The 23,860-nt window shown below is 38.9% G+C and overlaps 1 protein-coding gene across 1 annotated transcript in view; it reads left to right on the top strand.

The window, feature by feature from the left end:
• The window catches only part of NUP160 (nucleoporin 160), a 47,568-nt gene extending 24,056 nt beyond the window's left edge, over positions 1–23,512 (top strand). Inside the window, exons 16-36 of the mRNA XM_077863276.1 lie at positions 76–203; positions 293–453; positions 1,477–1,610; positions 2,287–2,357; positions 3,290–3,449; positions 4,291–4,360; positions 4,939–5,037; positions 6,151–6,270; positions 9,884–9,979; positions 10,079–10,173; positions 10,277–10,373; positions 10,467–10,572; positions 13,044–13,204; positions 15,243–15,303; positions 16,016–16,126; positions 16,311–16,434; positions 17,067–17,168; positions 17,965–18,106; positions 19,934–20,059; positions 21,835–21,939; positions 22,543–23,512. Of these exons, the coding sequence (XP_077719402.1) occupies positions 76–203; positions 293–453; positions 1,477–1,610; positions 2,287–2,357; positions 3,290–3,449; positions 4,291–4,360; positions 4,939–5,037; positions 6,151–6,270; positions 9,884–9,979; positions 10,079–10,173; positions 10,277–10,373; positions 10,467–10,572; positions 13,044–13,204; positions 15,243–15,303; positions 16,016–16,126; positions 16,311–16,434; positions 17,067–17,168; positions 17,965–18,106; positions 19,934–20,059; positions 21,835–21,939; positions 22,543–22,632 (2,359 nt within the window). The 3' untranslated portion in view covers positions 22,633–23,512. The remainder of the gene's footprint in view (positions 1–75; positions 204–292; positions 454–1,476; positions 1,611–2,286; positions 2,358–3,289; positions 3,450–4,290; positions 4,361–4,938; positions 5,038–6,150; positions 6,271–9,883; positions 9,980–10,078; positions 10,174–10,276; positions 10,374–10,466; positions 10,573–13,043; positions 13,205–15,242; positions 15,304–16,015; positions 16,127–16,310; positions 16,435–17,066; positions 17,169–17,964; positions 18,107–19,933; positions 20,060–21,834; positions 21,940–22,542) is intronic.
• Positions 23,513–23,860: the final 348 nt, after the last annotated feature.

The following is a 23,860-nucleotide window of genomic DNA, read 5'->3' as shown; positions in this document are numbered from 1 at the left end:
GTGTTTAGCGTACAAGACTTATAGAGTCTGTGTTACATAATCTCAGTAGTAATAGTTTTCTAATTATCCTTCTAGAGAAAATGTGATGGAGGATATTTGCAGTAAGCTGCAGGAGATCAAGAACCCAATCCAGGCCATTGGACTACTTGTGCGGGAAATGGATTACGAGACAGAAGTGGAAATGGAAAAGGGGTTCAATCCAGGTGAATGACAACAAACATGTCTCTTTGATTTAGAGAAAATAATTTAACTCCTTTTACATTCTTTTCCTTTTTTTTACTCTTAATTATAGCTCAGCCTTTGAATATTCGAATGAATCTTTCCCAGCTGTATGGTGGCAACACAGCAGCATGTATTGTGTGCAGAGGTGTGTGTAAAATTGCCAGTACTCGCTTCCTCATCTGCCGAGACCTTTTGATCTTACAGCATCTGTTAATGAGGCTGGGAGATGCCGTAAGTACTGCTAGAGGGAAACTTGTAAAATCTACTTAACACAGAGCAGAATGTCAGCTCTGTGAGAAGTCTTTTGTCTTTGTTCACTGCTCTATTACGTTTGACCTTTAGTAGATACCTAAAATTGCAGATTAAGAACATACATAACAGGGGATCCCTGGGTGGCGCAGTGGTTTAGCCCCTGCCTTTGGCCCAGGGCGTGATCCTGGAGACCAGGGATCAAGTCCCACGTCAGGCTCCCTGCGTGGAGCCTGCTTCTCCCTCTGCCTGTGTCTCTGCCTCTCACTCTCTCTCTCTCTCTCACTCTCTGTCTCTCATGAATAAATAAATAAAACTTAAAAAAAAAAAAAAAAAAGGACATACATAACAAGGGCACCTGGGTGGCTCAGTTGGTTAAGCATCTGCCGTCAGCTTAGATCACAATCCCAGGGTTCTGAGATCCACCCAGACGCCCCAGTTTATTGTACCTTACACAGCTTATCAGTATTTTCACATGTAGTTACCTAGCACAGTTTTATTCAACCAGTCCTGTTTGTGGCCATCCTGTTTGTTGCTAGTTTTTTTTTTTCATACCTGTAAATGTCTGTACGCCTCTGACTATATCTCTAAGATAAACTCTTAGAACTAGAATTGATTGGTCACAGGCTATGCCCACTTTTAAGGCTTTTGATGATGATGCCAAATTTTCCTCTATGTTCACAACTATTTTTATCTAAAAATAGCATGAGGAAGGTCTTAGATTTCCCTGTTCCTATTCTTGAATTCTAAGTTCAGAGATTCGGTGAAAGTTAACATCTTTGTTTTTTTCTCTTTCACCATCAGCATTTTTGTACTGTTAAATGTTTGGGTAGATATTTTTGCTACTCTAAAATTTAATAGGTGTGTTGCCTTTATGTACATATGTTGCTTTTTGTATGCCCTTTGTAACTGTGTTTGCTATCTATTTTACCTTTATCTGAACCTTAAGAGTTATCATCACTAATTGTTGTGTATGGTCTCACCTACCTACCTACCCATGTATAGGTGATCTTGGGAGCTGGTCAGCTAGTTCAAGACCAGCAAGACCTACTACACCGAACAACTCCTCTACTCTTATCTTATTATCTCATTAAGTGGGGAAGTCAATGCCTGGCAACTGATGTTCCAGTTGACACGTTGTGAGTTTCATTATTCTGATTATTTTTAAAATAAATTGTGAGCTTGAGTATTTTTTTCATTGTCTTAAAAAAATCTTAAACATAATGCAGTTATGTGCTTATGATATTCAGAGAACGTTTAGCTGCTTCATTTTCCAAAGGTCAAAGGCAGCTTATAAGAATCAAAATACTAAGTATACATTGTTGTATATGTGGTTTTTTGAAAAGAAAAAAATGTTTATTCTGAAGTAGAAATGGAAAATATAATTTCTAAAATTTGTCTTTTCTTAGAAACTCATTTTTTATGCCTTTTTTTTTATCGAACTATAGTTGACACAATGTTACATGAATTTCAGGTATATAATTATTACATATTTGTGTGTGTTTGATGTAAAGATAAATCCTGTTGAAGGCAAAATAGATGAGATCACAGGGCAAGTTAGACCACACACAAAAATGTACTAGTTATTAAAAGTAGGCTGAGCTCCTTTATAACCAAAAGAAAAAGGAAAATCCATTATTTGCAAGAATTACATTTTCTTTTATTTTACATTTTCAATAAGATAAACTATCCTGTTTGGTAATGTGCTTTCAGTAGAGCTTTCATGTGCAACTCATTAATTAAAAGGACAGTGTTGTTGGGAAACTTTGTAATATTTGTGTAGAAGAACTGCTGTCTTTTTCTCTTTTCTCACAGGGAGTCCAATCTCCAACACTTGTCAGTACTGGAACTAACTGATTCTGGTGCTGTAATGGCAAATAAATTTGGTAAGGATTAGACTATGTACACATTTGATTTTAAATTTGGCTTTTAACTACCTTCAAAAAAAAAATTTGGCTTTTATTGCATATTCATTAAGGTGGTCCTTTGCCACCTCTGCCTCACAAAGATTAGGTAGGCTCTGCTTTCATTTTGAGAGGTTTATAACCAAGCTGTGGTCTGAGGGCTATTACAGGATGTCCATGAAACCCCGTGAAGCCTAAATCAGGCATAAACTAAGGGTGTTGCCTTATGTATGTATTGCTGCTTTTCCATTACATGTTGATGCTCTGGGGATTAATTCAAGAAAATTATTTTTAAAATTTACTAAGTTCGTGATAGCTTTTATAATCTAAATAAATATTCAAAAGATGTCATCTCTCATACTTGAGAACCATTCTGGAGAATTTTATATGATTTTGGTATAAAACTTGGAATCTGGGCAGCCCCTGTGGCGTAGTGGTTTAGCGCCACCTGCAGCCGGGGGTATGATCCTGGAGACCCGGAATCGAGTCCCACATTGGGCTCCCTGAGTGGAGCCTGCTTCTCCCTCTGCCTTTGTTTCTGTCTCTCTCTCTCTCTCTCTCTCTGTGTGTCTCTCATGAATAAATAAATAAAAAATCTTAAAGAAAAAAAACAAAACTTGGAATCTTGAGACCATATTTAGTGTAAATACTCCCTAAGGAAGAAGCTTAGGTATAATGAGATCAGTGAAAAGAAAAATGAGTACAGTGTTGATTAAGTGGCTTTTTATTGTGTTTGTAAAGTACTTCACACTTTACAAATTGCTTTTATTATATTGCTGTTACACCCATAATGCATTTTATGTTTTGAAATTATGTTCTTTATTACAAGCATAAAATGAATTGGTAGACTATCTTAATTGAAAATTGACACTTCTATCACAAGTTGATGATTGTCATAACTTTTTATTTTTAAGTATCTAGCCCTCAAACAATTGTGGAATTATTCTTCCAAGAAGTCGCGAGAAAACATATCATATCTCATCTCTTCTCTCAACCAAAGGCACCTCTGAGTCAAACTGGGTTGAACTGGCCTGAGATGATTACTGCAACTACCAATTATTTATTGCAGCTTTTGTATCCTTTTATTTAAAAGCCAATTAGGGATTCCTGGGTGGCTCAGTCAGTTGGCTAGGTGGCTAACTCTTGACTTTGGCTCAGGTCATGGGATCAAGCCCTGCATCGGGTTCCACACTCAGCAGGAAATCTGCTTGTGGAGTCTCTCATCCCTCTCCCTCTGTTCCTCCCACCATGTGTGCATGCTGCATCTCTCTTTCTCTCTCTCTCTCTCTCAAATTGTTTTTAAAAAATAAAAGCCAGTTAAAAGATTTTTTCTATCTAAACAGCCTAAGGCTCTTATTCTCCCTATATAATGAAGATTTTTAATGAGATTGGGTGTTTATTGCCCAAACGAGATGATACTTACTTTCAGATATCCCAATTTTTATTTTATCTTGTTTTATTTCCTCAGGAATTAGCCAGATTTATAGGTACACAAATGTTAATACTTAGATCCCTTTAAAATATTATATGTTCAAGTATTTATTGAATGGCTCCATATGTCCGACACTGTGGTAGGTGCTACCCAGCACCAGCAGTGCTATCCACTGGCACCAGCAGTACGAGCAGTATATCAGAATTGGGAGTGATCGCCCAGGGATAAAATATATGGTTTAGCCCATAGTTAATGGAGTTCTGAGCTAGGTATGTGACTAGGCTTCTAGTATATAACCTTTAAACTGTATTTGTCTAATATTAAGGTTACATAGTTATGTGGAATGAACATGTACTCTGCCATCTTCTGTACCTTCTTTTTTTCTCTACCTTAAGTCATTGCATGAAGTTTGATGTCCAATATGTATAAATATTTTTAAATTTTGCCCAAAAATTAGAAAAAATCTCCTTATCCAGTGACTAGATGGCCTAGCAATCCCGGTTGTCTCTTTCTGGAATGTTTGATGGGAAATTGTCAGTATGTACAATTGCAGGTAAGTACTATTGAATATTTCAGGTTTAATCATTCTTTTAAAGAAGGTGATTTCTGGATATTTTTTGTTTATGAATGTTACCTGCATCTTAGTTGTCTAATAATAAGAACCATAAATAATTTAAACTTGATTGCAGCAAAACATACTCCAGAAACATTTTCTTTACTTATCTCTTAACATGTCATTCCTAACTATTTTTAGAGTATCTCGTTTTGCTTTTTTAATCCTGTTAGGTTCTCTTTATATTAAAACAAAGGTAACATTGTCTTCATGTAAATCATTTACTGGAGTCATCTAGTCATTAAACCAGTAAATACCAAAAGCTGGAAAATTGCTAAGTTGGAAAAGCGTATGTGTGTTTACATGTGTTGGTGTTACTGGAGTCCTGTTTGCTGTTTTAAAGTGTCTAACCTAATACAAGAATAGATTAATAGGATGAGATTTTAATTTACAGATAATTTTAGTAAATAACACCTTTTGTGTTGATTGATCACTATCCTCTTTCCCTCTGTGAGGAACTTGGGAATGGTTATCTCATATTCATTCTCTAATCACAAAGCACCTTTTATGCCTTTAAGGATTATATTCAACTGCTACGTCCCTGGTGTCAAGTCAATGTTGGTTCCTGTCAATTTATGCTGGGACGGTGTTACCTCGTTACAGGAGAGGGACAGAAGGTAAATTGCATTCAAATGATGAACCAACTTCAGTGCAAAGAGAACACTCAGTCTCCATCTAACTAGTTAGGGGAGATGGGAGGCAGAATCCTCTAGATAAGGATAAAGATGATTAGTGCCAGCAAGAGCCACATGGGGATTGTTCAGCTTTCATGTGCTTTGCAAATTAGTTAGAACATGGAAAAACATGAAGAAGAAAACATGAAAACCCTTTTGCCCCATATAGGTGTTTTTAGGGATGGATTTTGTACATCAAATTTATTACTCAACTACATTGTTTTTATTATATATATATTTAAATTTTAGGCTGCTTTCTCCCTCCCCCCCCATTATGGAAGTTTACCATTCTGATTTGTTCCCTGACATCCTATTTATGTAAATTTTCAAACATGCAGAAAAGTTTAAAGACTTATTAAAACAATCAGATACTACTCAAATTTTACAAATGTTAACATGTTCCTATGCTACCATATTTCTATCACTTTTCTTATTAAAGTTTACTTTTTAATAGCATTTAAGTTGGGCAGCCTGGGTGGCTCAGCAGTTTAGTGCCACCTTCAGCCCAGGGCCTGATCCTGGAGACCCAGGATCAAGTCCCACATCGGGCTCCCTGCATGGAGCCTGCTTCTCCCTCTGCCTGTGTCTCTGCCCCCCCCCCCCCCCCCGTCTGTCATTAATGAATAAATAAAATCTTTTAAAAAAATAGCATTTAAGTTAAAAAGTGAGATAAGTTAAAGAAAAATTCTAAATAATGTGCCAGAATTTAGAATGGCAGAAATTATAAATACAATTAACAGTCTTTTTCTTTTTTTTAAGATTTATTTATTTATTCAAGAGAGATGCAGAGAGAGAGAGGCAGAGACATAGGCAGAGGGAGAAGCAGGCTTCACATAGGAAGCCCGATGTGGGACTCGATCCTGGACCCTGAGATCACACCCTGAGCAGAAGGCAGCTGCTCAACCACTGAGCTACCCAGGCGTCCCTATAGTTAACAGTCTTAATTTTTCTTTTTTGGCTTTCCTTTAGAACCCGAACACCCCCTTGCCCCGAATTTAAGCACCTAGAATTAGAACAGTCCATTTTAAGTCATTTTATATTCTTTTATTCCTCCAGGCTCTGGATTGCTTCCGCCATGCAGCATCTGAAGTGGGCAAAGAGGAATTCTTGGATCGCTTGATTCGCTCAGAGGATGGGGAGATTGTGTCCACTCCCAAGATGCAGTATTATGATAAGGTACATCACTGTGTGGTTTGGTCCCTCTACATCACCCTGTGTAAAAATGTACCTGAAATTGTTATGGTATTTGGGGAGAAAAATAATGTAAAAATTTAATCAGTCCCTGAACTTCCAAGATAAGAGAAATGAATTTACCTGGAGAAATTAAAGAAATGTACATTTTAATGAAATTGGTGAGTGTTCTTAACTTAAGCTAAAATCCCATCATGAAACCATTTTATTAGCCCAGTCATCACTGGAATTTTATTGATAATAGTCTTGCCAAAATCTTGAAGAATTAACTTAAAATACTGTGTTTAGCCTTAGGTTAAGATTTGGCCCTTGATACCTCTCCTGACTACTTTTCCTATCACTCTTTTTTCTGATCACTCAGTCATAGCAAGAGTGGCCTACTTACTATCTCATGCAAGCCAGGTATATACTCTGTTCCCTTCAAGACCTTTCTACCTGCTGTTCCCTTTTTTCCAGATACTTAAGCCCTCGTGTCATTGAAATCTCTGCGCCTATGTCACCTCCTCAGAGTTCCTCTCAGCCTCCCCATGTAGAATAGCTGTGGTGCTCACCCTCTCCATGTTCACCTGCCCCCTCTTTCCCTCACATGCAGATTGAAGCACTGTGAGCAATTTCTGTCCTTGACTGGCTGTTTTATCTTCTTTATAACATTTAACCATGCATCCAGTCAGATTTTTAGATAACCATTTCCCACCAAAAAGTAAATGCGACAAAGGCAGGCTTAACCCTCTTGTTCAGTCCTTGAAAAAGAGACAAATGATTGTTTTCTTTTAAGTGAGCTCTACATCCATCGTGGGGCTTGAACTCATGACCCTGAGATCAAGAGTCACATGCTCTACTGATTGAGCCAACCAGGCACCCTGAGATAAATGAACTTACACTGAAATAGATTGTAGCTTTTTTTTTTTTTTTTTTTTTAAAGATTTATTTAGGGCAGCCCTGGTGGCTCACCGGTTTAGCACCACCTTTGGCCCAGGGTGGGATCCTGCAGACCCAGGATCGAGTCCCATGTCGGGCTCTCTGTGTGGAGCCTGCTTCTCCCTCTGCCTGTGTCTCTGCCTCTCTCTCTCTCTCTCTCTCTCATGAATAAATAAAATCTTAAAAAAAAAAAAGCCACCCAAGCATCCCTAGATTGTATATCTTAATAATCCTCCACCATCCATCTGATAAGAAAATTATTTTGAATTCTAAGGATTTTTTTTAAAGATTTATTTATTTGAGAGAGAGAGAAAGTGTGTGCATAAGCGAGAATTTTAAGCAGGCTCCACACTCAGCACAGAGCCCAACACAGGGCTCAATCTCAGGACCCTGAAATCCAGACTCGATCACTTAACCCCACCGAATAAGCCACCCAGCCACCCCAGTTTGAGTTTTTTTGTTTGTTTGTTTTGGGTTTTTTTATCTATTTATTTTTAAGTAATCTCCACACACAGTGTGGGAGTCAAACTCACAACCCCAAGATTAAGAGTTGCCCACTCCACCTTTTAAGCCAGCCAACCACCCGAATTCTAAGGATTTTTAATGAAGCTAGATAAGTTTGAGGAATTGATAAATCCCCTGAAAGTATGTGCAAAATGTTGCTTGTTTTGTTTTGGGGTTTTTTTTGTTTTGTTTTGTTTTTGTTTTTGTTTTTGTTTTGTGGAGAAGCTCCATAGCTTTCATCAAAAGAAACTTTTTGATTCGGGGATCCCTGGGTGGCTCAGCGGTTTAGTGCCTGCCTTTGGTCCAGGGCGTGATCTTGGAGTCCCAGGATCAAGTCCCACATCGGACTCCCTGCATGGAGCCTGCTTCTCCCTCTGCCTGTGTCTCTGCCTCTCTCTCTCTCTCTGTGACTATCATAAATAAATAAAAAATTTTTAAAAAAAGAAAGAAACTTATTGATTCAAAAAAAATGAAAAATCACTGCTGCGGACTCAACCACTGAGCCACCCAGGCATCCCAAGATGTGCTGATGCTTAATAGAAGGATCAACCCTAGTGCCCTTAGTTGGTCCTTTTACCAGGTGGTCATTTGTCATTTAGTTTCAAGGCATCTGAAGGAAGAGTGAGAGTGTCACAGCTGGGGCAGGGATACAGAGTGGCCCCTAAACCACTCCATTTGATTTCAGTAGATTTGCTGGTTAAATTGTTTTACTTAGGATACTGCTTCATTTTAATTAAAATCACCCTCACAATTTTAAAAAATTCCTGGGCAGCCCAGGTGGCTCAGTGGTTTAGTGCCGCCTTCGGCCCAGGGCGTGATCCTGGGGACCCGGGGTCGAGTACAACATCAGGCTCCCTGCATGGAGCCTGCTTCTCCCTCTGCCTGTGTCTCTGCCTCTCTCTCTCTGTCTTTCTGTGTCTCTCATGAATAAATAAATAAAATCTTAAAAAAAAAAGATTAAAAATAAATAAAATCTTTTAAAAATAACTAAATTAATTTGCTTTTTAAAAAATAAATGTTATATTTCAAGAAAAAGTATAAAATAAAAACTAAGCATCCAAAACAAAAAGATGTTTTATACTGTTAATAAAGAAAAGAATAAATAAGTACTAACAAGTAAAAATAATTCAAAACTATTACTATTTTCTGTATTTCATCTTTCTTTAAATTTATTTATTCGGTATGTTATACATATTAGCTGTGTGTACATAAGTAAATACATGTGCGTACAGACATTAATGGGGAGACAAAAAAGTTTGAAGAGCACTGTTGTGGGACTGCTGAGTGGCTCAGCAGTTGAGTGCCTGCCTTTGGCTCAGGGAGTGATCCTGGGGACCCAGGGTCGAGTCCCACATCGGGCTCCCTGCATGGAACCTACTTCTCCCTCTGCCTGTGTCTCTGCCTCTCTCTCTCTGTTAGTGTCTCTCATGAATAAATGAATAAAATCTTAAAAAAAAAAAAAAGAAAAGGATTATGTCAAACATTATTCTCTTTAGGTTTTATAAGGCTATGGTGGCAATTTATTTTCTGGGCTTTATTTTTTTTTATTTATGATAGTCACAGAGAGAGAGAGAGAGGCAGAGACATAGGCAGAGGGAGAAGCAGGCTCCATGCACCGGGAGCCCGACGTGGGATTCGATCCCGGGTCTCCAGGATCGCGCCCTGGGCCAAAGGCAGGCGCCAAACCGCTGCACCACCCAGGGATCCCTATTTTCTGGGCTTTAAATTCATCTGTAATCTAAATAGTTACTAGGAAAAGTTAGTGAAATTGTGTGTGTTCCTTTAATAAATACTTAATAAGAGCCCACTTTGTACTAAACATTGAACATACAGCCATGAACAAAAAAAACAATAGGAAATTTTACAGTAAGCCTGTTATTTGACAATAGAATCTAAAGGAGAGTCTTTTTTTTTAATTTCAATTATTTAAGTAATCGCTACACTCAGTGTGGGGCTTGAGCTCACAACCCTGAGATCAAGAGTCGCATGCTTTTCCGACTGAGCCAGCCAGGCGTCCCTAAAGGAAAGTCAAATATTAACCAAATAATCCTGTCTTGTGGTCAACATCTTTGACAATCTTCATCTTACCTAGTTATCTTTCTGATTGATTTAATTTCTATTTCAATTTGAAGTGCACTATCATATTAATTTTAATGGAAACTCTATTTCTCCTTAGGTTTTGCGTCTACTAGATGTTGTTGGTTTGCCTGAGCTGGTTATTCAGTTGGCTTCGTCAATATTAACTGAAGCAGGTGGTGACTGGAAAAGTCAGGTAAGAACTATCTGTAATCTAGTTATTTCCCATTAGATTTGTCATGGATATGGGATTTTAATTGTTATTATTCTTTTTCCCTCTATGTTTGACATTTAGGCTACTTTAAGGACATGCATTTTCAAACATCATTTGGATTTGGGTCACAATAGCCAAGCCTATGAAGCCTTAACCCAAATTCCTGATTCTAGCAGGTAGTCAACCCCAGTCTTTTTTTAGAGGAGGCAATTTACCAGCCCTGTTTAATCCAGTGAGATAGTTTGCCCTTACATCCCTTTTTTTTTTTTTTCATTCTAGGCAGTTAGATTGTCTGCGGCAGCTGGTGGTAGTTCTTTGTGAACGCTCACAGCTACAAGATCTTGTAGAGTTTCCCTATGTGAATCTGCATAATGAGGTAATTTTTTTTGTCTACTGATGACTGAACACAGCTGTCTGGGTTATCTTGCTAGCTACTAACTCTGATATCTAATTGCTTCCCCTTTATTAGGTTGTGGCAATAATTGAATCTCGTGCGCGAGCTGTGGACCTTATGACTCACAATTACTATGAGCTCCTCTATGCCTTTCACGTTTTTCGCCACAATTACCGAAAGGGTGAGCAGTTGAAGCCAACAGTCTTTGTTGGGGGCCACCTTAGAAGTTTAACCATGTTTTATAAAAATGCTGTTTGATTTGGTAATTTTACCTTATTTCTGCCATTGAATGAGTGTTCTCTATAAGCATTTGGGGAAATTAAGCTTCACCCTTTTAAAGATTACCTGTTAGCCTTAAAGACATGTGCTTATCCCATTCTAGAACATTCTTGACGCATTTCCAGTGAGATGGCATTCTGTCTATATCTTCTGTCTGATTTTTTAAAAAACTAAATTTTTTACCAGAGGCGTCTTGAATTCTTGTGGCTAGTTTTGAGTTCTTGTGCCAACTTGCTATTAGCCTTTTCTTCTTTTTGCTGATTCTTTTGAGAGTAAGTTGTAGATGTCATGTTGCAAGGCATAAATATTAAAGATGCATCTGCAAAGGACATTTTCTTACATGACTTCAATACAATTAACAGATTAAGGAGATAAAACTAATGAATTAAATGTAAATATAATGCTGTTGTGTTGTTTTGGAGGAGGTTTTGGTTTGGGTTTTTGGTTTTTGGTGGGCAGTGCAAATACCAGATATGGCAGGTACTTGGAAATATTTGTTGAGAGAGGAAAGTCAGTCAATTTCATTTTAAGTAAAATTATATAAATTTTAAAACTGTTGGAATGAAAAATAGTTTCATTTGAAAACTAAAAGAAATGTTAAATGCTCTTTGGTTTCTGGAGTCTCATGCAGCCTCAAACAAGATGTTTTTCAGTATTTCATTCAACCTGTGTAACTAAAGTATTATGAAACTTCTTAATACTTCTAATCATTCTTAATCAGAGAATCCAAACATTTCTTGGTCTCACTGGTTGGAATTAGGTAACAATATGGCTGAAAGTAGCACTCCAAACTACTCTTCTGTACTGTCTGGGAATGTATCTAAAAGTTAGAGGTAGGACACCTGGCTGGCTCAGTTGGTAGTGTGTAACTTTTGATCTCAGGATTGTAAGTTCAAGCCCCAGGGGCACCTGGATGGCTCAGTGGTTGAGCTTCTGCCTTCTACTCAGGTCGTGATCCCAGGGTACTGGGATCAAGTCCCGCATCTGACTCCCCACAGGGGCCTGCTTCACCCCCTGCCTATGTCGCTGACTTTCTCTGTGTCTCTCATGAATAAATAAATAAAATCTTAAAAAAAAAAAAAGTTCAAACCACATGTTGGGCTTAGAGATCACTTAAAATGAATGAACCAGGGTGCCTGGGTGGCACTCGGCTGAGTGTCTGCCTTTGGCTCAGGTCATGATCCCAGGGTCCTGGGATCGAGCCCCACATCATCAGGCTCCCTGCTCAGCGGGGAGCCTGCTTCTCCCTCACCCCACTGCTTATGCTCGCTTTATCTCTCTCAAAGTCTTAAAAAAAAAAAAAAGTGAATGAATGTCAGAAGTAACATTTACAGATTTTATATACATAACATAAACTTTACTAACTTAACCAGTTTTTAGTGTTCATTAGTGTTATGTATGTTGTATATATAGTTACTGTGTAACCAATGTCCAGAACTTTTCATCTTGCAAATGGAAACACTATAGTCATTAAACAACAACTTCACATTTTCACCTCCTGCAGCTCCTGGCAACCATCATTCTACTTTCTGTCTCTGAATTTGACTACTGGAGTCATATGGTATTTGTCTTATTGTGGCTGGCTTATTTCACTTAGCCTAATATCTACAAGGTTCATCCATGTTACAGCATGTCAAAACTTCCTTCCTCTATTATATGTATATGTCACATTTTGTTTATCCATCAATGAACACTTGGATTGCCTACATCCTGGCTATTATGGGTAATGGCCGCTATGAACAGGGCACACAAATATCTCCTCAAGACCCTGCTTTCAATTTTCAGTCTATATGCCTAGAGTGAAATTGCTGGATCACCAGGTAATCCCATTTTCAATTTTTTAAGGAACTGCCATATTTTCCATAGCAGCAATACCAGTTTACATTTCTATCAGCAGTGTACAGCTGTTCCAGTTTTCCAACATGCTCACCAACACATGATTTTTTTCTGGTTTTAGGTTAAACTCAATTTTGTTTTCAGTTTTAGTATTTGTGGGATGCCTGGGTGGCTTGGTGGTTGAGCATCTGTGTTTGGCTCAGGGCGTGATCCTGGGGTCCAGGGATCGAGTCCTGCATCAGGCTCACTGCGAGGAGACTGCTTCTCCTTCAGCCTATATCTCTGCCTCTCTTTCTGTGTCTCTCATGAATGAATAAATAAAAAAAAAAAAAGTTTTAGTATTTGCTAAGTATAACAAATTTTCTAAAACACATCTTTTTAAAAATATTATTTTTTAAGTAATCTCTACACCCAACATGGGGCTCAAACTTACAACCCCAAGCTTAAGAGTTGTATGCTCTTCTGACTAAGCCAGCCAGGCTCCCCTCTAAAACACATTTTTAAAGTTTTGATGTCTAATTTATTATTACCTCCTAGCTGGCACAGTGATGTTTGAGTATGGAATGCGTCTTGGCAGAGAGGTTCGAACTCTGCGGGGACTTGAGAAGCAAGGCAACTGTTATTTGGCTGCTGTTAACTGTTTACGACTTATTCGTCCAGAATACGCGTGGATTGTACACCCAGCATCGGGTGCAGTGGTATGAAAGCTTCCCACCTTGGGGTTTGGGGATCATTTAACTTAATTTGGTTTGGTCCTTTTGAAACCATCACCTCATTTGCTTCATTTTGTTTAAAGTTTCTACTGGGATATTTGTGAACTTCATCTATTTTTGCAGCAATACCCTTGTTATATATTACCACCCCTTTAGTTCTCAAGTTTCAAATTATTTTAGGAAGAAGTATTGCAGTATGATTTTGGATTTAGACCTAACTTCAAGCAAATTACTTAATTTTTTGCTGTCCAGTTACTCTCTTGCATAAAATAGGGATGATGGTGGTGATAATGTCTGCCTTATAGGATTGTTTGAGTATTAAATGAGGCAATTCATTCAGATTTCTTAGAACAGTGACCCTGCCTGGGCTGCAAAAAATGCTCAGTAAATGGTAGCTGCTTTTATTTCATTCATTTTTGTTAATTCAATCTGCAATTACTGTTTTTGTTTTTTGGGATTTTTTTGTTGTTTTTTTGCAATTACTGTTTTAAAGGATGTGTACTTTAAAAATGCTGATGGGGTCATATATATGCAGCAACTCATGTTGTATATAATTCCTGTGTTTACTAGACGGTTTCCCAGAGTCCGGGATAGATAATATAACTCTGGAACCAAGGAATGGCAGGTGGTTTATATGGAGGTTAAATCTACATCCTTAGACCCAGAAACATGTTAGAGCTAAGTGGGCCAACTTGGCAAACAACTCCATTCCTTTGTCTGGTAATTACAGTACCTTTGTAAAAAGAGCCATACCAGGGGGCACCTGGGTGTCTCGGTTAAGCATCTGCCTTCAGCTCAGGTCACGATCCCAGGGTCCGGGGATCTAGCCCCACATCCTGCTCCCTGGTTGGCGAGGAGCCTGCTTCTCCCTCTTCCTCTGCCTGCTACTCCCCCTGCTTGTTCTCTCTCTCTTTCTCTCTCAAATGAATAAATAAAAGAAGACCCATGCTAGTTGAAATAAACATAATTTATATGGAGAGAATTTAACCATGAAAGCTCTGGATCACAGTTAGTGATATCAAAATAAGATACGGGGCAGCCCGGGTGGCTCAGGGGTTTAGCACCACCTTCAGCCCAGGGCTTGATCCTGGAGACCCGGGATCTAGTCCTGCGTCAGGCTCCCTGCATGGAGCCTGCTTCTCCCTCTGCCTGTGTCTCTGTCTCTGTCTCTCTCTCTCTCTCTCTCTCTCTCTCTGTGTTTCATGAATAAATAAATAAAATCTTAAAAAAAAAAAAAAAAAAGATACAGCTGACCCTTGAGCAACATGAATTTGAACTGTGCAGGTCCACGTATACATGATTGTTTTCAATAAATGCAGTAATGTAGGAGATGCCTGGGTGGCTCAGTCAGTTAGGCACCAGACTCTTGATTTCAAATCAGATAATGATCTCAGGGTCATAGAATGGAGCCCTATATCACACTCAATATGGAATCTACTTGAGATTCTCTCTCCCTCTCCCCCTCCCCCCACTCATACATTCTCTTAAGAAATAAATTTTTAAGGAATCTCTTTAAAAATGTAAATGTATTTCTCTTCCTTACGATTTTTTTGAATAACATGTTCTTAGCTCACTTTATTGTGAGAATACAGCATATAATACAGATAACATAAAAACATGTTAATGACAGTTTATGTTCTTGGTAAGGCTTCCAGTCAATAGCAGGCTATTAAGTTTTTGCAGGAGTCAAAAGTTATATGCAGATTTTCTTTTTTTTTTTTTTTTTTTTAAGATTTGTGTACTCATGAGAGAGACACAGGGGGTGCGGGGAGAGGCAGAGGCACAGGCAGAGGGAAAAGCAGGCTCCCCACTGGGAGCCCGATGTGGGACTAAATCCCCGGACCCGGGATCATGCCCTGAGCCAAAGGCAGACACTCACCTGCTGAGCCACCCAGGCGTCCCTATATGCAGATTTTCAGCTACACAGGGCATTGGTGCCCCTAATCCTCATGTTGTTCAAGGGTCAACTGTACTAACTTTTCAGCTTTTCATTAACTTTTAATCACTTATTTTGTCTTCTCAGTATGATCGTCCTGGAGCATCCCCTAAGAGGAATCATGATGGAGAATGCACAGCTGCTCCAAGTGAGTTGGGGGTCTCCCTTTGTTGTATTATAGTGTAATCTGTATTAAATGTGTGTTTTTATATAGTAGTTGTAATATGTATATAGCAGTGTAAAAATACTGTAAAGTTTCTTTTAGCTTATTTTCAATATTTTAATTTGCTAAAAGTTGTCTGGTTGCTCTTTGAAAACTTCGTATGGCTGCATGAGAAATGAAAATGCTTTAAAAAGAGTGTTGCTTGCTGTATTTAATCAGCTTATTATCAAACTTGTTTAATCAGGGTCCTTGGATATTACCATGGAGACATGCTATTCCTCCTTTAAGAGCCTGGGCTCTAGAGTTGGACACACCTTGTTTTAATTCTGCATCTCACTATGGGCATGTTCCTTGCTTACTGATCTAGTAATAGCATCTCAGAGTTTGTTTGTTTGTTTTTGCATCTCAGAGTTGTAAGAGTTAAATGAAATTCTGTGTAAAATACCTTGTAAGTATCTCCTTATCTGCAGCTGTTGTTATTCTAGTGGTTTGATTTGACTGAGCTGCATGCTGGAAGCAGGGCTGTTGCTTTATTTTTAAGGTTGCTTATATGGAGCCCCCTGCTTTCCCTCCAGTGCCTTTGGAATTGATGTTGAATTAATGTTTAGTGAAAATTGACAGGCTGAGTTAATAGGCACTGATGATAGGCACTTCCTTTGTACTTTGAGAATCAAAAATATTTTTCTTTGGCTTCTAGCCAATCGGCAGATTGAAATTCTAGAACTGGGAGACCTGGAGAAAGAGTGTTCCTTGGCCCGTATTCGCCTCACTCTGGCTCAGCACGACCCGGCAGCAGTTGCGGTTGCAGGTAGTGATGCGGCAGTCTGGGAGGAGGCTTCGGGGCCAGCCAGCAGATGCAGTGTGCTAGACCAGTGTGCTAGATGGGCCAGTCACCTCTCACTGTTACTCTTACAGACTCATCACCAGAGGTAGCTTTGGGTCATTGATAGGCACTGTTGTTGCCACTAAATAGCTCTTTTCCATTTCCACAGGAAGTTCATCAGCAGAGGAGATGGTCTCTCTCTTGGTTCAGGCTGGCCTTTTTGACACTGCCATATCACTCTGTCAGACTTTTAAGCTTCCCCTAACACCAATCTTCGAGGGACTTGCTTTCAAGTATGTATGAAATTGTCTTTCTCTAGTCTTCATTTTCTGCTGCAGAAATACTGTACTGCTGCTTAGTGTGAATAAGTAAACATAGCCAGTTGTGTTTTAAAGACATATTTTTGTTTAGTCTACCACAGTGACTTTAAAATTTATTCTAGTTAATAATGACTTTTTTTAAATCTTGATTTATAGCCTTTCTTGAGAAATAAAAAAATCTGAGATCTCTAGGCCCACATTCCCACAGGACAGTAGTTAACATGGCCTAAATAGGGGTATCCATTTTAGAAAAGGCATGTTCTCTTCAGTCCCTTAGGGACAGCCATCGGCCCCCATAAGCATTATTGAAAAGTGAAGTATTCTAAGTGAAGGAGCCTTGTATCTAAATATTAGGTAATTTGTGAATTGGAAATATTTTTTTTAAACTTTCAGAATTTTTCCTTTGGAACTAAATTCTCTCTTAACACTTACCAATGGCTGTGTGGGTCATCCAGTTGTATGGCTGTGAGGAAAGGAAAGAGCCAATACCCTAATAGTGAATCCAGCGGCAGACGAGCACTAAAGTTATCTCATCTCTGGTTTTAGTAACAAAATAATGTTTTCAGCAAATTAGTTTACCATTTGTGGAACGGTTTTCATTGCAGATGCATCAAGTTGCAGTTAGGAGGTGAGGCGGCACAAGCAGAAGCCTGGTCCTGGCTAGCTGCCAATCAGCTCTCATCTGTCATCACCACTAAGGAGTCTAGGTACAGCCCTAATGCTCATCCACCCCGAAACGGCTTATACCCTCCATACACTTACCTCATGCACCCATTTAGTGTCTACTGAATGCACTTCACCTTCTTTAGAATCCTTCCCTGGGTACCTGGATGGCTCAGAGGTTGAGTGTCTGCCTCCACCTCAGGTCATGATTCCAGGGTCCTGGGATCAAGTCCTACATTGGGCTCCCCATAGGGAGTCTGCTTCTCCCTCTGCCTGTGTCTCTTTCAAAAAAAAAAAAGAATCCTTCCCTAACCCTGATGTGTCAGTAAACTTCCCTTCCTTGAATCGCATTTATAGTTTCTATTGTACAGCTCAGCGCTTCAGAATTGGAACATTTTACAATTTGGGAGTACTCTGACAATAATTTACAATCCCTTAATTAGCACCCCAATATCACTCCTAAGACAGGTATATCATCCTCTGGTTCTAAATCAGAACTTGGTGATTCTTTTTTTTTTTTTCTTCTCCATGATTCTAATGCTTGATCAGGTTTGGAAATAGTGATCTAAGGCAATTTCCTTGTTTTAGAAATCTGGAACAAAGAAGTTAGTTGAATTGTGTAATCAAGTTAAGATATGGTTAGTGAGAGAGAAATAGAATCCATGTCATTTGGTTTCTAGTACTACCCCTATGTCACATTGACCCTAATAATATTAGTTGCCATTTAGTTATATTATCAATTCAGTTGTGAGCTTCTAAAGATTTTTTTTCCTTATAAAATGGCACTGGAAATACCTGTTAAGAATCTGGAACTCACTGCTCCGTTCTGTTTTTTTCAAGTGCTACAGATGAAGCATGGAGACTATTATCAACTTATCTGGAAAGGTACAAAGTCCAGAATAATTTATATCACCACTGTGTAATCAACAAGCTCTTGTCTCATGGAGTACCTCTGCCTAATTGGCTTATAAACAGTTACAAGGTAAGTGGTATCTTGTATAGAGTAAGCTGATCTTTACCATCATGAATAAACTTCATGAGATGATTAAGAAGAAAAGATGGTAATTTATGGAAATATACTGGTGTGTGCTTTGGGCAGCTTCTCAATCTTAGCTTAAAAACGCTAAGAACTGGGCAGTCCAGGTGGCTCAGCAGTTTAGCGCTGCCTTCAGCCCAGGGTGTGATCCTGGAGACCCAGGTTCAAGTCCATGTCAGGCTCCCTGCATGGAGCCTGCTTCTCCCTCTGCCTGTGTCTCTACCTCTCTATGTGTCTCATGAATAAATAAATAAAATCTTAAAAAAAAAATGCTAAGAACTGCGTAACTTTAATTCCATATGAAGTACTGGGTGTTTAGAAATAAAGTTCTGGGGCAGCCTGGGTGGCTCAGTGGTTTGGCACTGCTTTCCGCCCGGGGCCTGATCCTGGGGACCTGGGATCGACTCCTGCATCGGGCTCCCTGCGTGGAGCCTGCTTCTCTCTCTGCCTGCGTCTCTGCCTCTCTCTCTCTCTCTCTGTGTCTCTCATGAATAGATAAAATCTTTAAAAAAAAAAAAAAAGAAAGAAATAAAGTTCTGCAGGTTAGTGATTAAGCTAATACCTGCTGTGTGTTCACTGAACAATGAGTATATATTTAGAACAATGACTATGTGCATGACACGGTATTTACTGTTTGTTACTCAAAAAATTCACAGAAGTGGGTAAAGTACTTTTCAAAACCAAACAGGGTTTAAGTTTTTGTCAAAATTGGGTTTTTGGACTGTCTGCATCTGAATTATTTGGGTAGTGGACTTCTTCAAAATAAAGATTACTGAGCCCCATTCCACACTTAACACAATCAAATTAATCTGGAGCTAGGATCTGGGATCTATTTTTTTTTTAAGATTTTATTTATTTGTTCATGAGAGGCACAGAGAGAGAGAGGCAGAGACACAGGCAGAGGGAGAAGCAGGCTCCACGCAAGGAGCCTGATGTGAGACTCAGCCCCAGGGCTGCATGATCTCACACCCTGGGCCGAAGGCAGGCACTCAACCGCTGAACCACCTAGGTGTCCCTGGGATCTATATTTTAACAAGCTTCTGATTTGATAGGAAGCATGCTTAAGTTTGAAAACTATATCTGAAATACATTGGGTGGAATAGGGAAGAGAGAATGTAAAGTTTAAAATCAGGAAAGTTGATCTGGGGGAAAAAAAAAGGAAAGGTGATCTGTTATTTCTTTTTGGGGTTTTATTTTTTTGTTTAAGTAAGAAAGTAGAAAAGGTAGTTAACGATGGTAAAAGTTAAGAAAGTGAGCAATTCAGAATATAGAAAACATAATTACCTAATTAATCTTCCAAACTGAGGTTGTATTCACTTTTGTTTCACCCTGAGTTAAACCAATTTAACTCAAGTAATTAAAGTTGGTGATTCTTTTAACTTCTTTTTTTTTTATTAACTTCTTTTGCTTTTGCCATTCATATATTTCTGAGAATTAATGTGAATATATTGCTATTTAGTACTCAGCGTTTCTGAAAAGGTGTGTTGGTTTTTACTACTACTGTGGAAACTGAAGTAGAAAAGTATTAAATAAAATGTGTCTTAGACTGCAACACAGGGTGGGAAGGCCACTTAACAGATAAAGTCTCACAAGGTACCCAAAAGTGACTGGGCTCTTAGGAATCCAACCTTTATCCCAAGATAAGGAAACCCAGATGTTCATTTACTTATATTGAGAAGTATAATTGCCAGGTAATTAACATTCAGCATCCTTCGATCATTGCCCAGAGGTAAGATGGAAATAGGGATGTTCTTAATCTCTGACTTTTTACAGAAGGTTGATGCTGCTGAGTTGCTCCGTTTGTACTTAAACTATGACCTTTTAGAAGAAGCTGTGGATTTAGTTTCAGAATATGTGGATGCTGTATTGGGGAAAGGACATCAATACTTTGGAATTGAGGTAGGCATGTATACATGTTTCTTTTTAATTCTGTATTATCACACTAATAAAGTCAGGATGTGAGAATAGATTAAACTATAGGACAGTGGATTTAAACTTTACTTTTGGTAGTAATACGACTAGTTTTCTCCATGAACAGAAACTGGCACTGTAGGAGACTCCAGTTTCCTGTTTATAAAATGGGAATACATTTCATTTTTCTCCATCAAAGGCAAGTAGCTTTAGTTAGTATTTGGAGGAGTGAATTAATTAAGAACAAAATGCTGTTTTCTGTGTGCCAAAAACTGTGCGGTCTCTGCAAGTGTTTTCTTTTCTTTCTTTTTTTTTTTTTAATATTTTATTTTTTTTTTTAATTTTTTTTATTTATTATTTATGATAGTCACACAGAGAGAGAGAGAGAGAGAGAGAGGCAGAGACACAGGCAGAGGGAGAAGCAGGCTCCATGCACCGGGAGCCCGACGTGGGATTCGATCCCGGGTCTCCAGGATCGCACCCTGGGCCAAAGGCAGGCGCCAAAATGCTGCGCCACCCAGGGATCCCAGATTTTATTTATTTAGCGCAGCCCAGGTGGCTCAGCGGTTTAGCACCTCCTTTGGCCCAGGCCGTGATCCTGGAGTCCCGTGATCGAGTCCCACGTCGGGCTCCCTGCATGGAGCCTGCTTCTCCCTCTGCCTGTGTCTCTGCCTCTCTCTGTGTCTCTCATGAATAAATAAATAAAATATTTTTTAAAAAAAGATTCTCTCTTTAAAAAAAAAAGATTTTATTTATTTATTCATGAGAGACACAGAGAGAGGCAGAGACATAGGCAGAGGAAGAAGCAAGTTCTTCACAGAGAGCCTGATGTGTGGGACGATCCCTGAACTCAGGATCATGCCCTAAGCCGAAGGCAGATGCTCAACCGCCACCCAGGCATCCCTGCAAGTGTTTTCTCATTAAATCCTTATAGCTGCCACTGAGAGATTGTGATAACTCTTGTTTGTTTGTTTTTTACCTGTGAAGAAACAGGCTCAGAGGTTAAGTAAGTTGCCAAAGTTCCCATGGATGGTAAAGAAAAGTGCATTTTTCTTTAATAGGCATTAGGGCTCGGGCACCTGGGTGGCTCAGTGGTTGAGTGTCTGCCTTTAGCTCAGGTTGTGATCCCAGGGTCCTGGGATCAAGTCCCACATCGGGCTCCCTGCCGGGAGCCTGCTTCTCTCTCTATGTCTCTCTCTCTGCCTCTCTCTCTGTGTCTCTTATGAATAAATAAAATCTTCTTTTAAAAAAAAAGGCCTTAGGGCTCCTTTAAGAGAAGAGGAGACATGAATTTAAAAATACATATGAAATGGGATACCTGGGTGGCTCAACGGTTGGGCAGCTGCCTTTGGCTCAGGTCTTGATCCCAGGGTCTGAGATCAAGTCCCACATTGGGTTCCTGCGGGGAGCCTGCTTCTCCCTCTGCCTGTGTCTGCCTCTCTCTCTCTCTTTGTCTCTCATGAATGAATAAATAAATCTTTAAAAAAAAAAAAACCTATGAATAAGTAAATAAATACCTGAAAACACATTTGACTTAGCTGAGAAAAGGACAAGTTTCCCAGTTGAAGAGAAACAAGGGTGTTAGGAGTGGTACAATTATGTGTCTATGTGTGTGTTTGTGCACACACACAAAATTTCTTATTGTGGAAAAAAAAAAAAGGATAAGTAAAGAGTTTTGTTATCTAAACCTGTGAAACTAACTACCCAGAAGAAATGGTCCACTTTTGAGATTTTCTTCAAATAGTAGATATTTTCCCTTTCAGTTTCCACTGTCTGCAACAGCTCCAATGGTGTGGCTCCCATACTCTTCTATTGACCAGCTTCTCCAAGCCCTGGGAGAGAACAGTGCCAATAGTCACAACATTGCTGTAAGTCAGTCCTTTCATGAGGCATGTGTCTTTTATAAACCCTTGCACTGCCACATACTCTTAAAGCTTGCTCTCCAGTTCTCGAGGATTAAGAGGAGAGCAGAAGCCATTTATTGCCCTTAATATGCTGGCCCAGTCCCTTTCTAAAATGATTACCTAAGTCAGATTCAGTCTGGTTCTGAGAAGAGAACTAGTAATGCTTTTATTAAAATAATGGTGTGGGGTGGGGGCATGTGTGAGGGCACGGGATGTGATGTGCAGTGGGTATTACATGCAACCAATGAATCATTGACTTCTACCTCCAAAGCTAATGATGTACCATATGTTGGCTAATTGAATTTAAATTTTAAAAAATACTGGTGTGATTTGCATGTTGAGAAGATTCGTTAGGATGACTGGATTGGGATACTGCATGTAACAAAGAAGTCTGATTTGATCAATAGTCACAGAGCAGACTCCCATACTGAATACTGAATAAATGAAGCAGAGTGGCAAGCCTCTTTACTACGGGTAGTCTGGTTGGTGAAGTCAAAGTGCTTAAAAATTTCAGTCCTTTTTTGTCCTTGACCTATTCTGTAATGATTCCCTTTTTTCCTCTTCCAGCTATCTCAGAAAATACTTGATAAATTGGAGGACTACCAGCAAAAAGTTGATAAGGCAACACGGGATTTATTATATCGTCGGAATTTGTGATCCGGATGGTTGCCCAGCCTTTGTAACCGCTTGGTGCCTCTTAGGGCTTAAGACTTTACCCTACAGGAACTGTGTATTCCAGGACAATTTTTATATCTGTAAATGATGTATACGACATCAAGCCTGCATTCTGTGCAAAAGAGGAGGGCAGATGAGTCAGAACCTGTGCTTGCTGGCGGTGCTAACACACAATTTCTGGTTTTCAACCTTGGTCTCAAACAGCTGCTTTTGTATATGATTCACAAGCTTTTTTAGAGTTTCTATTTTTTTAAACTACCGAAGACATTCTTTATCTGCAAATTAAAACCCACCCTCACTTTCCAAAATAGCCGATGGTGGTTGGTTGGTTGTAGCAAACCACCAAAAGCAGTCACTGCAAATCCTGCCATTCTTCCCTATCACTTTTTGTATTTCAATGGAATTATTTTGGTCCAGAACTGACATGTATTTTCTGTATTGCAAACAGAGGCTAATGATTTTGCATACTCTTTTCATTATTTATTGTGGAGTTTTTGTATGATCTTCAATAAAGTATTAAATAATTTGCCTAGATTAAACCTAAAATGATGACCAGCTGTCAAAGAAGATACGTTATTTTGAATCTGGTTCTGAGGCTAAAGTTGAGTAAACTCTTAGCTAAGAAAAAAATTGGAAATTTTATCTATACGAATAACCAGTTTTGAAAGTAAATTCTGTTAACTTATATGATTTATGATAATCAAGCCGGACTTGATCATACTACTTGTGTAATAATGTATTGGACCAAAATATAAACTTTCCTGGTCAGATTCTGAAGTATTCATGCCCACAAATTTTGGGAAAGGTGAAAAATAAAATCTTGGATTTTATTCTGTATATTAAAATTTATCTTTTAAGGAAACAGTCTGTATATTACTTGCTTGTATGCCCTTTGACCTCTTTTGAGTTTTCCATAAGGCTTTAATTTTTATACTGTCAATGCCGTATTTACATTATATATTTTAAATAACAATGTGAGCTTCACTGTGGTACCATTTACTGGTAGATATTGAGATGTATGGTTCTTTATTCGTTTTAGCTCTGCTATGATTAATATGAAGTGTTTGATATAATTAGGGACTGGGAAAGCCCTCGCCCTGCCAGAACTCTATAAACCTGTAGCTCCCAACTCTAGCAGGAAATACACATGTATAACCAAAGAACACATATAAAACCAAGAGAAAGATTTCACAGAATATGTATCCTCATT

This window comes from Canis aureus, chromosome 21, assembly GCF_053574225.1.
Source record: "Canis aureus isolate CA01 chromosome 21, VMU_Caureus_v.1.0, whole genome shotgun sequence".
Taxonomy (NCBI): Eukaryota; Metazoa; Chordata; class Mammalia; order Carnivora; family Canidae; genus Canis; species Canis aureus.
The sequence above is the reverse complement of the archived record's forward strand: the minus strand, read 5'-3'. Positions and strand labels throughout refer to the sequence as shown.